Below are 14,173 nucleotides of genomic sequence, written 5' to 3'. Positions count from 1 at the left end.
TTTAGAACAAGGATCCACGGGGTTAAAAATTAACTCTTTATTCTTCCATATTAAAAAAGTTACAGATGTAACTGTCCAGGTTAGTCTGGTACAAGGCTACGCGTTTCGGGCGCTATACGGCCCTTTTTCTCGGCTTTTAACCCCGTGGATCCTTGTTCTAAATTGGCACCTTGGATGCAGGTGGCGTCTCTTATTGTTTTCTACTGCTGTATCAGAGGGTTGGAGTCCGCCCACAAGCCGTGCTCTCCAAGAAGCCCTTACAACACGTTACAGGGTGAGCTGAAACACTTTTTTCTTGTTACTTGAAATTATTCCTACTATAGTTTACTCATAGTTTCCATGGAGCACGGCCTATATCTGATAAGCAGGAGAGATGACATGAGCCACTGCTCTCTGGGGGAGCTGAGTACCTGCCCTTCTCTGTGGTTAGGACAATCAGTTCTGCTAATTGCAGTTTACTGATAAAGGTCCGGACAGTGTGGGTTATCTCTCTATGTAAACACAATGACAACAAATCTGATGCCTAGGAGCATGTAAATGTTCTACACTAATCTGTGTAAAGTAATATACATTTACTGTGCATATTACTTGATCTGCATTTATATTACTTTTCTATTAATCATAATAAATCATTTCTCATGTCAATATCTAGTGAGGTATTTCATAGTGTTCTATCCATCAAACAGTCAAAGCCGCCCACCAGTTTGTGGAAAAATACAGGAAGTGAGAAGTGACAGCAGGCAAACTGGTGAGAGAGAGGGATTGGTATACCTCTTTAAAAAGACCTGAGGCTTTTTCCACTATAAAACTGGCCCCATCATGTGAAGGATTAAGTAATTCTTTTTCCATTGTAGCCCCTGTTTAATCTTTCAATTTCAGTAAAGTGAAAATGAAAGCATAAAAAGACGTATGTAAATTATCCTAAGCAGTCATGGGCGGCATGAGCAGATTCAGACTAGTCACACCGTCCCTTTGCTAGTCACTGCTGGGCGGCGCCGTTTTACCACATTGGTTGGCCTAGAGCAGAGGTTTTATAAGTGTCTTCCCCCAGATATTTTACCTTACCCATCAAGTGGATCCCCCAGATAATTTAATGATAGCTGACAGCTCTTTTACAGCACTGTCCTTGGGATACAGATAAAAGAGAAAGCTGGGACCCATCACTTGACACAGTGGAACAGCACCCAAAATGCAGGACTAACCCACTCAATCCGGAATCGCTGAGGAGGCCCCCAATATCATTCAGCTAAGTTAAGGTTCATCATTTGCCCTATGGTTCCAGCTGCCCCGCCCCTAGGCATGACTGACATCTCCCGCACAGTCCATTCACCCCCTGGTGATATCCATTCATCCATTCAATGGATATCAATAATATCCATTGACTAGGCCTAAGTTATTCCCTGACCACCGTGATTCCTTAAGGTAATTTACACAGGACTTTTTATGCTTTCAAATATTTTTAAACTTCACTTCACTGACAGAAATATTACAGAAGGCAACAATGGAAAGGAAAATACTTCATTCTGGACATTATAGGATTAGTTTATAGTGAAGAAAAAAAAACACACCTGACAGGTCTCCTTTATGTGCCAACATGTGCAAAGAATGCAAGTAAATCATCCAAAATAAGTCAAGCAATAGGTAAAGTTAAGACAAAAGGGTCTATAAATGTACACCAAGTTTGTCACACAGCATCATTCACTTTAATAAAATTGCTACATCTATAAATTGCCTAAATGTAAAAAAGCAAAAGAAATACTTCCTGATCTAAGTTTATGATGCCCAAGTACCAAGGCAATAATAGTGAAATCTCCCCCATTGGAAAACAACCTGTTGTGACTTCCACCTCCACAGGAAGGATAATGAACTCTGCGCTGTCAGATGCATTGGTTTTTATTCTAATGAAGGCAGTGTGATTGTCAGCCTCTCGAGAAGAGAAACTTGCACGCATTACACCCTTTGTTTCATAAGGTGGTATTTCCTTTAAAAAAAAAAAAAAAGTTAGTACCATCACTTCAGTATGTGTTATTGATATGACCGGTTACAAGAACAACAATGCAATTCTCGGACTATTAACAAACAGTAAGTGCTCTATAGATATGGTAATATGTGTCAGAGGGAAAATAGTCATTACAGGAGGCAGAAACTAAGCTCATACAACCAAGACACTCAGGAAGATTTCAATGTAAGAAATGACATGCCATGAAGGGATGCAACTACTTCACCCCATTAGCTTCTGAACAAAAGTAGAATCTTCCATTTCTAAATCAACAAACAATAAATGACTTACAATGCAGAACACAGACTTCTACCGCCTTACCACAAAGGAGTTCAAAGGCAGCAGTTACAACGTTTGAATTTTTTTGTCTTTTTATTTATCCATGCATTATAGTGGATGGGGTAGAGGACAACAGATTCTCTTTAAAGAAAATAAAGTCTAATTTTTAGCGTTAAGACACTAAAAGAGCAGAAGCATTCAAATGAACTCTGCAACCATGTGACTGCTGTCAGATTGCCCCAAGCTTTTCTATGTTGTATACGGCTAAAAAGTCTATAGACCATATAATGCCAACCCCAATCAAGTTAGAACAAATGGGGGTCTCAGAGCCCTGACCCACTGCATATAAAGAATGCTTACCCATAATTTCTTGGTGCCTCCTTGCTGGCCAGTTGGAAGCTCTAAATGTAGATCACCCCCACTGGAATACATTTCTACAACCTATAAGAATGGCAACCAAAGATTTTTACAAACAAGCAGATCTGCAAATATGTGCAATGTTACTTATGACAACAACAAGATTAAATGCAACATGTCAGTAGGATAAAATTCTTAACGTAAGAGCAAGGCCCACAAATTCAGTAGAAATGATGGGTACAATTATATTCCCCAAACAGCGCCCCAAATGTGGAGAAGAGAGTGGGAAAGAAAGAACTTCCTGGGTGTGAAGAGCTTGTAAATGAGACAAAAGTCACTCAGGCATTTTGGAGGGCTGTTCAGTGGTGTTAGGGCATCACACTGATGTTGACAGGTTCTCTTTAAGAGAACATGTTAACCCCCCTATCCATTTCCATAAATACTTGAATTACAATTAAAAAAAAAAAAAAAAAAATGGAGCATCTCAGAGTGGGGGGAGGGGGTTGAATACGAAATGTTTTGCAAGTTTGTAACATATTTCATTCCCCAGCATGCACACTTGCCAAAACAATTAGACAGGAGTTCTTGAAGCAGGTAAAATCACAAGACATAGCAAGAGCATTGCATTTTTACCTGTGATCATAAAATGTGCTGACCAATGTAAGATTATGTAAACACACCTTAGTAACAAGGGTAATGGTAACACTAAGTTGTCAATAAATTATACATTTCCAGGAGGAATAATAGCGACATATGCTCAACAATTGGTATTTAATGAGATAACAGACACACTTGACATTCAGCATATATAGGAGTGTGAGCAATGGGGTTTGTTTCTACTTCTTGGAATAATAAAGACAATTAAGACAGTTAACATCCAAAAACAATCTTATAAATCCGTCTACATTGCTTCAAGGCTGTGCATTATCATAATGAATCCAACAATACTAGCAGTCAATGACACTGCACGTACACCATGCTAAAATAAATGTTCATAGAAATTTAATAGGGGGAATAAGAAATACTATAATCTCTGGATTATACTTTAATAGTTCTAGGAGATGTGTCTGTGCTTCATAAGTATGGAATACAAGATTTAAGTATATTACACCTTTACAAGACTCCAGTAGGGACAGACAAAATTACACATTTCACATTAAAAGCAGTAAGTGATAAGTGTACCTACCTGTAGAGGTTCACTGTGGGGGTTGTGAATATTAATTAAAGGTGAGAAACTGCTATTTACAGGAACTCTTGCCCCAATAAATGGGCGCAATCGATATGGGTTGGGGATCCCAACTCCAAAAACCTGCAATACAGTCAATATTTTAGGCTTATTAAATAAATTATATAATTTTTTTTTTTTTCATTTGTTTTGGGATATGCAGACCCTTAACCGTGCATAGGATCAGAAGCCTACCCTGTATTGCGGATGGGTGCAGTTACCGCAACTCCGCTCCTACTGACATGTAAATTCTACACAGTCAAAGACACACTATCCCAAAGAGAGGGAGCTGCCAGCCACTTCTGGCATAGCCTAGCTACATATCGGAAATACAACAATGAAACAGTTTTCTCTGACATATTTAGGTTCTGTCTAGCATCTCCACAAATAAAAGATTGTAGGTAATAAAGTTAATGGCAGCTGTAAAACTGTAGCACCTAAGTAGGCTTTAGGATTTTATTACCTTTAAACATACTTAGTATCTTACCTGATAGGTGAAAACCCCATGATTTGAGGTGTTAATAAATAAAGTATTTTCTACGTTTCCCACAACTCTTGCAAGAAACACCACATCAAACGATGTGTTCCCACCTGGGAGAATTTTCTGAAGGGGCAAAAAGAAAAACAGAAACATAAAAGACAAACATTAATACAATATTAAAAAGAATAGACTGCCGTCTGAATTGTTATGATTTATTGTGCAAACGGTTAAGGAACATAATATAAGAGCAAACATTACTAAATCCTGACACATGATAACTGATTCTAGAAATCCTAGCAGCAACTCCACAACACATACCTACTCAAAAGAGCACAATAAATTGCTGCATTGCCCAGTTTGAATGAATCAATCCTGTCTGTCTTTATGTAGCAAATAAGTCAGAAAAAAGGTTTCAAGGATAGAGCCATAGGCAGGAGAAAATGGATCGGTTTATGTACGAATTCTGTACAGGATGCAATTTATCTACTAAGGGCCTGCCAGGACTCAACTGCTGGGACAGCTTGGTTTTTACTACTGTTCCAAAAATAATAGAGCAATAAAAAGAGATGGATGTTAGGTCCTGAAGGTCACAAATGGTTCCAGAACGCTGCTATTAATAGGATATACTAGGCTCAATGTTCACAGAGCACACAAAACATACAGGTGGCATACTTTGTTCCATTTACTAACTCCAAGCTCTTAAAAGAACACTGAAGCTAGAATTCCTCCATATTCTTGTAGAAATTGTGTTGAACACACAATTTCCTGCTAAACTGTTCTATCAAGCACTGGACCAAAATGTGGAGAGGTATATGGCTGATCTCCTGGAATACAGAATATTTCTTTATCCATCTCTCAGTTTGAAATTTTAATATGAGAAAAATTGGATCAAAAACAAAAGGAGGAAGTTAAGGAAGAAAGTGTCTTTTGTGCAAGTTTAGGGCTCCTGTGTTGTCATATCTTGCTCTCATGTGTGTTTTCTGACATTGAGCTGCACTTCCTCCTTCCAGGCAGTGACATCACGTCACTGACCACATGGTCGGCTGCAGTTGATTCCGTTCAAATGAATGGGGCTGAGCTGCAATAACAAGCATGGCCACTATAGAATGTACAGCGCTATGCTCGGAAAGTAGTAAAGTCTTGAGAATTCTTGAAAAAAAGGTTGCAGTTTTTCACAAATGTTTTGTGCATGGATGATGTTTAGTGACATGTCCAAAACATGGATTTTCATCTCATAAAACTCGTATGCCAATGAATGTGTGACTTAGACCTACATCTGGGAAATTTTGCAGCCAATAGCAGTTATGTTAAAAGGGGTGCCTTGAGAGTTAAGATTAGCTTAAGTGATACAATAGCCTCTTGTTGATAGACTCAGATCTCATGATTGAAAACTAGTGCTCTGACCCCTGAGTCACTCCGTCCTCTTAGTACTTCCAAGATTTCACAGAAAATTACCAATGCTATGGGGACTAGATGACAAGAGTAAAAGCCAGTCCCAATATCAAAGGGGAGATCAAGGAAGGAGGGAGGGGATGAAGAGCTAGTTCTGTTCATGTGATGGAAACCTGCAGGACTCTTTCATACCCATTCATTTGAATGGGTTTGAAACATGTCCGGCCGTGAGTGGTTGTGAGCGTTTTATGCTCTCCGCGGCGAAACCGTTTTTTTTTTTTTTAAATTGGACACAGAGTTGGACATGCAGTACTCTGTGTCCGATTTAAAAAACCGGTTTCGCCGCGGAAAGCTGAGAACGGACTGCCGGAAAGCTGAGAACGGACTGCCGAACGCTAGTGTGAACCGAGCGTAACCCAGTAATGAGTTTTAATGGAATACTGCGGCAGATAGCATGGCCACCCAGTTTCCACCCAGGCCATGACTACACTGTGCAATCTAACCCCTTAGTCGCAACAAATCTTTACTTATTGATCTCTTCATAGGTGTGTGGATTTGCAACGAATGATTATTTTATCTGAGACTTTTACCAAATGAAAAGCAAGGGGAAAAAAGTAAAGCAAGTTTTATGCACAAAAAAAAGCTACTTACCCTATTTTGAAAAAAAGATGCATGAAAATGTGATGTTGTTGCTGATATAGATATTAAAGTTATAGTTTCATCTGAACTAGGATTGTGCAAGAAAACTTTCTCCATTTTAGGCATTCCTACTGGCCTGTGATAAAAAGAAAATGGTGTTAAATCCTGCATACCGAGACAAGACCTAAATCCAACAACCAACAAAACCAGCGGTGAAATTTGGACCTATTTTCAATGTTATTAAGCTAGACAAATAGCAGTAGAGCAATGGTATGTTTGTTTGAGAAAAGCTTTCTGATAACCTGTTGTCCCTAAAATAATTCCTATAACTTTTCCACTACCAAAAAGAGATAAACTGGCGGGTGTGTAGTCTGTATGATACCCACCAATCCCAAAAATGGGTTTGATTAAAAACAGAACAAACAATATACCACCATGTGAACAAGCATCATCATGGCACCTGATCAGGGTATGTTCAGATTGTGCAGTGGGGTATTAATTATATATATATATATATATATATATATATATATATATATAAAAAAAACCTGTGTCTCAATGGGTTATCAATAGCCACATCCACCTTCATGTAAATTGGATACAGATCATTTTAATTTTTCAATTTTTTTTTTTTAATGCACTATAACATATTTGCACCTAAACTCCTATTCAATCTTACATTCACATGCAAAATAAAAGATCAAGGTGTACACAATAATATATATAATCTCAAACATCAACTCATACTCTCAAAACACTGATACAGAAGACAAGCAAGATTTTGCTGTTATTCACCAATATGTTAAAAATCTACCCTGCATCTAGCAAACTAGGACATCAAAATGAACTTTGAGATTGCACAGCATATCAAATATAAAAACACAACTTAATATTTCATACAACCACCTTCATGTAACTTTGCAGCAAACTGAGATTACAAGCAAAAATTGCATAAAAAAATCAAAATTTGCCACTAAAGTGCCAGCTCAAACAATTCTTTTCTGCAACAAAACCTACTTTCACAAAAACTGCAAGATGTGAGGAATTCATACATCACACATTATATATATATATATATCAACAAAATCACAGAAATGCGTCAACCTACTTAATTTACATGCACAAAATTGGAGTTTACATAAAAATATAATAAAAATTGTAGCAATTTATACATGAATTTCTAGTGAGAATCGCTATTACTATTATTTTAGCATGTAATGGATATCGCTAGAAAGGTGTATTTTACTCCACAAAATCAGGTATGAATAGGACAGGGATTGCATGAAAAATAAACTTTATTGATGACTTTGTGCATGCTAAATGTCTGGGCACAGCGCCAATAAACTTACTGGTTATGTCCAGAGGGGTATTACATAAGAATACCCCTCTAATAAGGCTCAGAGGGAGATTAAATTTTTCCTCTATGTGACAAACAGAGAGTAAAAGTACAGTATGCTCTCTGAATTTTAGGAGAGGGGATAACATGGACAGAAGTCCATGCTACCTCCCACCCTGGGGTCACGTACAGGTTATGCACAGATTTGTCATCTCTGTAAATTTGGAAGGGATGCTCCTCCCCCCTCCATCCTCCTACAGCAGTTCTTAAGATGCTACCTGAGGGGAAAGGGGGGGGGGGACATTTTAGAGCTCCATATCTCCAAATCTGTAATGGCTATCATGAAGATATTGGTATTATTTAATTTAAAAATGAGATTCTCTTCTTTAAAATGAATCCAAGATTTTCTTCATAGCCCTAATGGATCCTGAGATATTGGCATTAGAAGTAAGAACGTATTAGACACATCCTCGGCTAGAAAAGTGCAACCCTGGGAGGATGTATGGATACCTTGGCGGCAGGGAAAGGGTTAAGACTAGGTTCACATTTGCGTCAGTGTCTTTAGGAGACTCCAAAAATCACAGACAGTCCCAGCAACCTGTCTGATCCAGGTTTCTTCTCAATGCCAATCCTCAAAGCTCTGCCAACCATACTGGCAAGAGCAATAACGCCACATAGTTAATGAACCACCTCTTGCTGTGCTTTACTTTTCTGCTGAACTTTGAATAATAATAAAATGGGAAAGGATAAAAGCTCACTTCTTATCAGCAAAGATAAAAAATGTATGTGCTGAGGTCTGTCTGACCTGACCACACTATGTACTGGGGATTAAAAAATGAAGCAAACATTGAAACCTCACCAAATAAAAGAATTTTGGAGGGGGAGGGGAGTATCCCAGCGCTGGACATGTAGACATTTGAAGTGTCAGCTTATGAAGAGGTGAGCAGAGCAAAAATCTATTTATTACTCAGTGAGAGAGTACATACGGTACATTGCAGCTAATGTACAACAGGGGAATAACATGTACCCCATGCTATTGGATATCCTTAAAAAGGATGGAGGCTACCATATACAGTAGATTTTACTCATCCGAAATGACTGATTTTAGGAGAGTATCACATATAAAAAAAATAAAAAATAAACATTGTGAAGGCCCATGAAATAAAACCAATCAAAAATAAAAGTCTATGGCATGATTGGGCCAATTTGGCTGATCATTTGCCATTTTGCACAGACTCACATTTCTGAACAGAGTGGGGTATGTAACATAGGTACAAAGCTACAAATGTATCAGAAAACCAAAACCTGCCTAAGAATAGGTGTCACCAAAAGCTTTGGAATAAAGACAATTTGGGACAACTCCTTTTTAAAGATTTGCATGCATGTGTAGCTGTAACCAAAGCAGATACAATCTTTTACTGAGACACCAGGAGATTATGCTGGATTGTTCATGGAAGGGGCTTATGTCACATATAACAGCCCCAATCCAGGAAAACTCTGAAATGATCTAGACGGGATTTCTTCATCTGTAAAGAAATACAAAAGGAAAGTTCCTCAAATCTCCAAATTTAGATTTGATCTTGAAAAGTTGGGACATTACTCAGATATGTATTTCACAAATGTACCTTTAAGTAGGAAGATAATCAGAGTTTATTTTCTGCTACCACACCTCACTGAAGCTCTCAATACTACCTATTAACTGAAGCTGTAAGTTTTAATAAAAATGGTACCAAATTCTCAAAAAAACATTAGGAGACAATTTTATTTTAAAAAAAATTGCACAATCCGCAAGGTGTATATGGTGCTGAAAAACTTACTAGTTTTATGTAACAAAAAATGTACATGCAACCCAGCACTTACTGCCTTGTTGTCTGTTTACTGTGGTGAAATCCCCCCCCCAAAAAAAACATGGAGGTGGAATTTCTAAAAGCTAGAAATTGCTGGCTAACCCATAAAGAGTTTGTTTATACCTGTGAGTCATCCATTCAAATACGGAAAAGATTAATGAAAAATATTACAAATTACACAGATAATAATAACAACCACCACTATTTTCATCTGTCATATTTAATATGGATGCATCACACTAATGATTCAGTAATAAGATGCATGCAAGTGAGATAACATTGGCAAGGAGTAAATATCAAACCCATGTGGGTATATTCCACAATATGTAGTTGTAAAGATAAACTGAAGATGCAGCACAAAATATATGAGCAACGCAACACCTGAAGTGGCAACTAGAAAGTGGCAAATTACCTCATTCCACAAAAGTATATTATAAAATATACACACGTGGTCAAAATTGTTGGTACCCCATTTAATGAAAGAAAAACCCACAATGGTCACACAAATAACTTGAATCTGACAAGTAATGTGCCAAACTACATGTTGACAAGCCACAAAGCTTCTGGGAGAATGTCCTATGGGCAGATGAGACAAAAATCGAAAAAAATGCAGATGGAAAAATGAAGCATATCTTGAAAAGAACACTGAACCTACTGTGAAACATGGAGGAGGCTCTGTTATGATCTGGGGCTGCTCTGCACAGGGTGTCGTGAATCTGTGCAGGGTACAATGAACTCTCAAGACTATCAAGGTATTCTAGAGAGAAATGTGCTACCCAGCATCGGAAATCTTGGTCTCAAGTCACAGTTCATGAGTCTTGTAACAGGATAATGACCAAAAAGACACAGCTAAAAACACCCAAGAATGGTTAAGATGAAACATTGGACTATTCTGAAGCTCTGGAGTATAATAGCACTTCCGGTACGGACATGTTTGGCTCGAACAGAAATGCAGGTGGAACCTCATGAATGTAATAACTGTCGTGAATAAAATCATGTCATTTATCAGGGCTGATGTTTTGTTATAGTTATTTTTCTATTGAGAGAGATATGTATGTGTGTGTGTGTATATATATATATATATATATATATGCGCATACATACACACACATACACACACACACACACACACAATGACACCTATCTAAAGTATCACCTCTTTGAAAAGATCAGCCCCTTACCCAGACCACATTTTGGGTGACAGATTTCCAGTTTTCCCATATTAACCATCTTCTCTGAGAAGACCACCCTTTAGAGAACAGCTTTTTAATGCAATTTTGAGTGGTTGTATCAAAGAGGTCTCACTGTATATGTACAATAAATAAAAACAATATAGATTCAAAATTTTGGTCTGACAAAGCTTTAGCCACATGCCACGTCTTGTGTCTTTGCCACCATTCAATACATGGATGGTTGAAATCCACCTGAAAGAAAGGCTCTGGATACTACATCATGGAAGGGTGGACCACACTCTGAGGTCCATACAGAGAGGGGTCGTTTCCATGAGACATGGTCAGGCATTAAACGAAGCATGAATGATAAAATTGTTGCATTGAACGGTTCTATATTTAGACAGTCTGTGAGTACTGCTTTGATTTTTATGCCTTCATCCTGCTTATATGACAAGATGATGCAAATCATATAATGCAAAACAGATACTACAAAAAAATATATTAAGCAAACAGAGTGCTTAAAATACCCTATATGCAAAGGGAGTTTTAAATAGCTGTGGATAAAATATCAGCTCCTCGGATGCACTCATCTATCATCTATACAGAGACTTTCAGGGCTGAAGTCTCAAACACACGACAATAGCTGCTTATGCCAGTGCATTAGAATCATTGAACTTCTCGAGTTAATGTGTAGCAAAGTAGAGCAGCTGCAGATGACTTTGCCCCTGACATTGAAGTAAACCTTAGTCGGTGCTGGGTAAAGTCCTGCAATGAACAATAAAGCTTAGAAACGTAAAATGATGAACCTCGTGCAAACAACTGACCTCATTCACAATTCTGTTTTATATGGGTATGAATTTGTGAAGTCTTGTTATTGACGGACTACATATGCGCATCTATTAACAAATGGCATCTGAAGGCCCAGAAGAAATACAGATTATTATTATTTAGTCATCCACTTTCTATACTCTTGAAAAACAGATCAACCACGGGCAGCGAAAGAACAAAAAATGAGCAGGATTAGTGTATTGTCTGTGATTAAAGCAGACAACTGAATAGACCCTAGTAAGGTACATAGAACGTGTATGGCAACACATGGAGTCCCTGAAGTTCCTTATTATAGGACATAGGCATTCCATGTGTCGTCATACAGAACTGCCACTTTATCAGAGACACCCACTCTTTCATCATTGGAGATACCCTGTATGGAAGTCAGACACGTGAACCCAGAGTGACCAAGTTTTCTGCAGATTGCGAATTACAGATCAGACCACAAGTTGCAGGAAAGCTGCATTTTTTAATGCAGATTTTGCAATGGTTTTTTTTTAGCTAAATCCATGAGTGAGTTAGACAGAAAGGAGCAGTCCCCCCCTTCCCCAACACCACTTCCTATATCCATGACCAGTCTCTGTATACTAGTCTTCAGCACCGACATGGACGTGTACCCCTCTACCACAAACTGTCCGCGGTAATTGGTTACAGACATCACATGTCCCCGTTTAATAGTCTACGTTGGAACACACTCCACACAAACCCATAACCACCTGACTAGTTCCTAAATTCTGCAGAATTATATCTATTTCTGAAATACAAACACACATTTGGGCAGACAATGAGATCCATATAGATTTCTTGCACATCTCTATAGGGTAAATGGATGTAGACGTAGTGCCAACTATGGGATCAGATTCTGCCCTATGAGATCTGGAAAGCCCTCTCATTCTCTCGTCTATGGAAATTAATACAATGGCTGATCGGCACAGAAGATGCTGCCATTCTACTTTTAACAATGCATTTTAGGCTTTAAAGTGGAGGGAGACCGTGACTCAAAAAAAATAAATAAAAAATTATTATTATTATTATTATTATTATTAATAAATAATAATAATAATATATACACACTATGTGATCAAAAGTATCCAGATACCCCCCAAAACATATGTTTTTCATATTAGGTGCATTGTACTGCCACCTACTACCAGGTACTCCATATCAGCGATCTCAGTAGACATTAGACATCATAAGAGAGCAGAATGGGGCGCTCCGTGGAACTCAAGGACTTCGGACATGGTCAGGTGATTGGGTGCCACACATCACACAGGTCAATGCCAAACGACGCCTCGCTTGGTGTAAGGAGCGTAAACATTGGACGATTGAACAGTGGAAAAACGTTTGGCGTGACGAATCATGGTACACAATGTGGCGATCTGATGGCAGGGTGTGGGTATGGCGAATGCCCGGTGAACGTCATCTGCCAGAGTGTGCAGTGTCAACAGTAAAATTCGGAGGCGGTGTTATGGCGTGGTCGTGTTTTTCATGGAGGGGACTTGCACCCCTTGTTGTTTTGCGTGGTACTATCACAGCACAGGCCTACATTGATGTTTTAAACACTTTCTTGCTTCCCACTGTTGAAGAGCAATTCGGGGATGGCGATTGCATCTTTCAACAAGATCGAGCACCTGTTCATATTGCACGGCCTGTGGCGGAGTGGTTACACGACAATAACATCTCTGTAATGGACTGGCCTGCACAGAGTCCTGACTTGAATCCTATAGAACACCTTTGGGATGTTTTTGAACGCCGACTTCGTGCCAGGCCTCACCGACCTACATCGATACCTCTCCTCAGTGCAGCACTCCGTGAAGAATGGGCTGCCATTCCCCAAGAAACCTTCCAGCACCTGATTGAATGTATGCCTGCGAGAGTAGAAGCTGTCATCAAGGCTAAGGGTGGCCAACACCATATTGAATTCCAGCATTACCAATGGAGGGCGCCACAAACTTGTAAGTCATTTTCAGCCAGGTGTCCGGATACTTTTGATCACATAATGTATATGGCACTTGAGAAAGGTCCCAGTGTGGACCGATACGTGGTGTACTCATTTTTCCAATAAAAGGACATTTTCCATCCAAACAAGTTGCTGACAGTCCGGATTGGTTTTTCTATATATCATACATACTGACATTTCACTCCAGCTAACAAAAGCAATAAAAGAACCCCTCCAAATGAAATAACCACTGTAGTAGATGGAATAGTATACTGGACAGCCTGCATGCTAGACAGGTAGTGAATAACATGTTTTCAGGCAAACACGCCATTTCATGGTAACCACAAATACAATAACAACTTCCTCCTAAACTCTGCTAATGTATCAAACATGAAGGATATCAACTAGTACAGAAATGTGAAACAGTACAATTCCCATATATATGCCAAAGAAAAAATACATTACACAATACAAAGTGTAGCTCAAGCAGCAATACAGCATATCTACTAATGCCAGGGGAGAATTTGGGCCCATAGAAGAGCGATATGCAGCAGATATCTCTTTGTAAGAACTGCACCAACACAGCTGTGCCTAAGCACTAGGAAGCACTCTACCTGTGGTGGCTGTCCGGTATGAACAGTATGTAATACCAGTCTTCATGAATTATCCCACTATACAG

At 38.8% G+C, this 14,173-nt stretch overlaps 1 protein-coding gene across 5 annotated transcripts in view; it reads right to left on the bottom strand.

The window, feature by feature from the left end:
* TMEM131 (transmembrane protein 131) overlaps positions 1–14,173 on the bottom strand; it is a 121,498-nt gene that overhangs the window by 41,735 nt on the left and 65,590 nt on the right. For all 5 annotated transcript variants that reach the window (XM_075265169.1, XM_075265170.1, XM_075265171.1 and 2 more), the window contains 5 exons: positions 6,385–6,508; positions 4,348–4,464; positions 3,822–3,944; positions 2,639–2,719; positions 1,831–1,981 (listed from right to left, as the gene is read on the bottom strand). In XM_075265169.1, the coding sequence (XP_075121270.1) occupies positions 1,831–1,981; positions 2,639–2,719; positions 3,822–3,944; positions 4,348–4,464; positions 6,385–6,508 (596 nt within the window). The remainder of the gene's footprint in view (positions 1–1,830; positions 1,982–2,638; positions 2,720–3,821; positions 3,945–4,347; positions 4,465–6,384; positions 6,509–14,173) is intronic.

Source organism: Leptodactylus fuscus, chromosome 2 (assembly GCF_031893055.1).
Source record: "Leptodactylus fuscus isolate aLepFus1 chromosome 2, aLepFus1.hap2, whole genome shotgun sequence".
Classification (NCBI taxonomy): Eukaryota; Metazoa; Chordata; class Amphibia; order Anura; family Leptodactylidae; genus Leptodactylus; species Leptodactylus fuscus.
The sequence above is the reverse complement of the archived record's forward strand: the minus strand, read 5'-3'. Positions and strand labels throughout refer to the sequence as shown.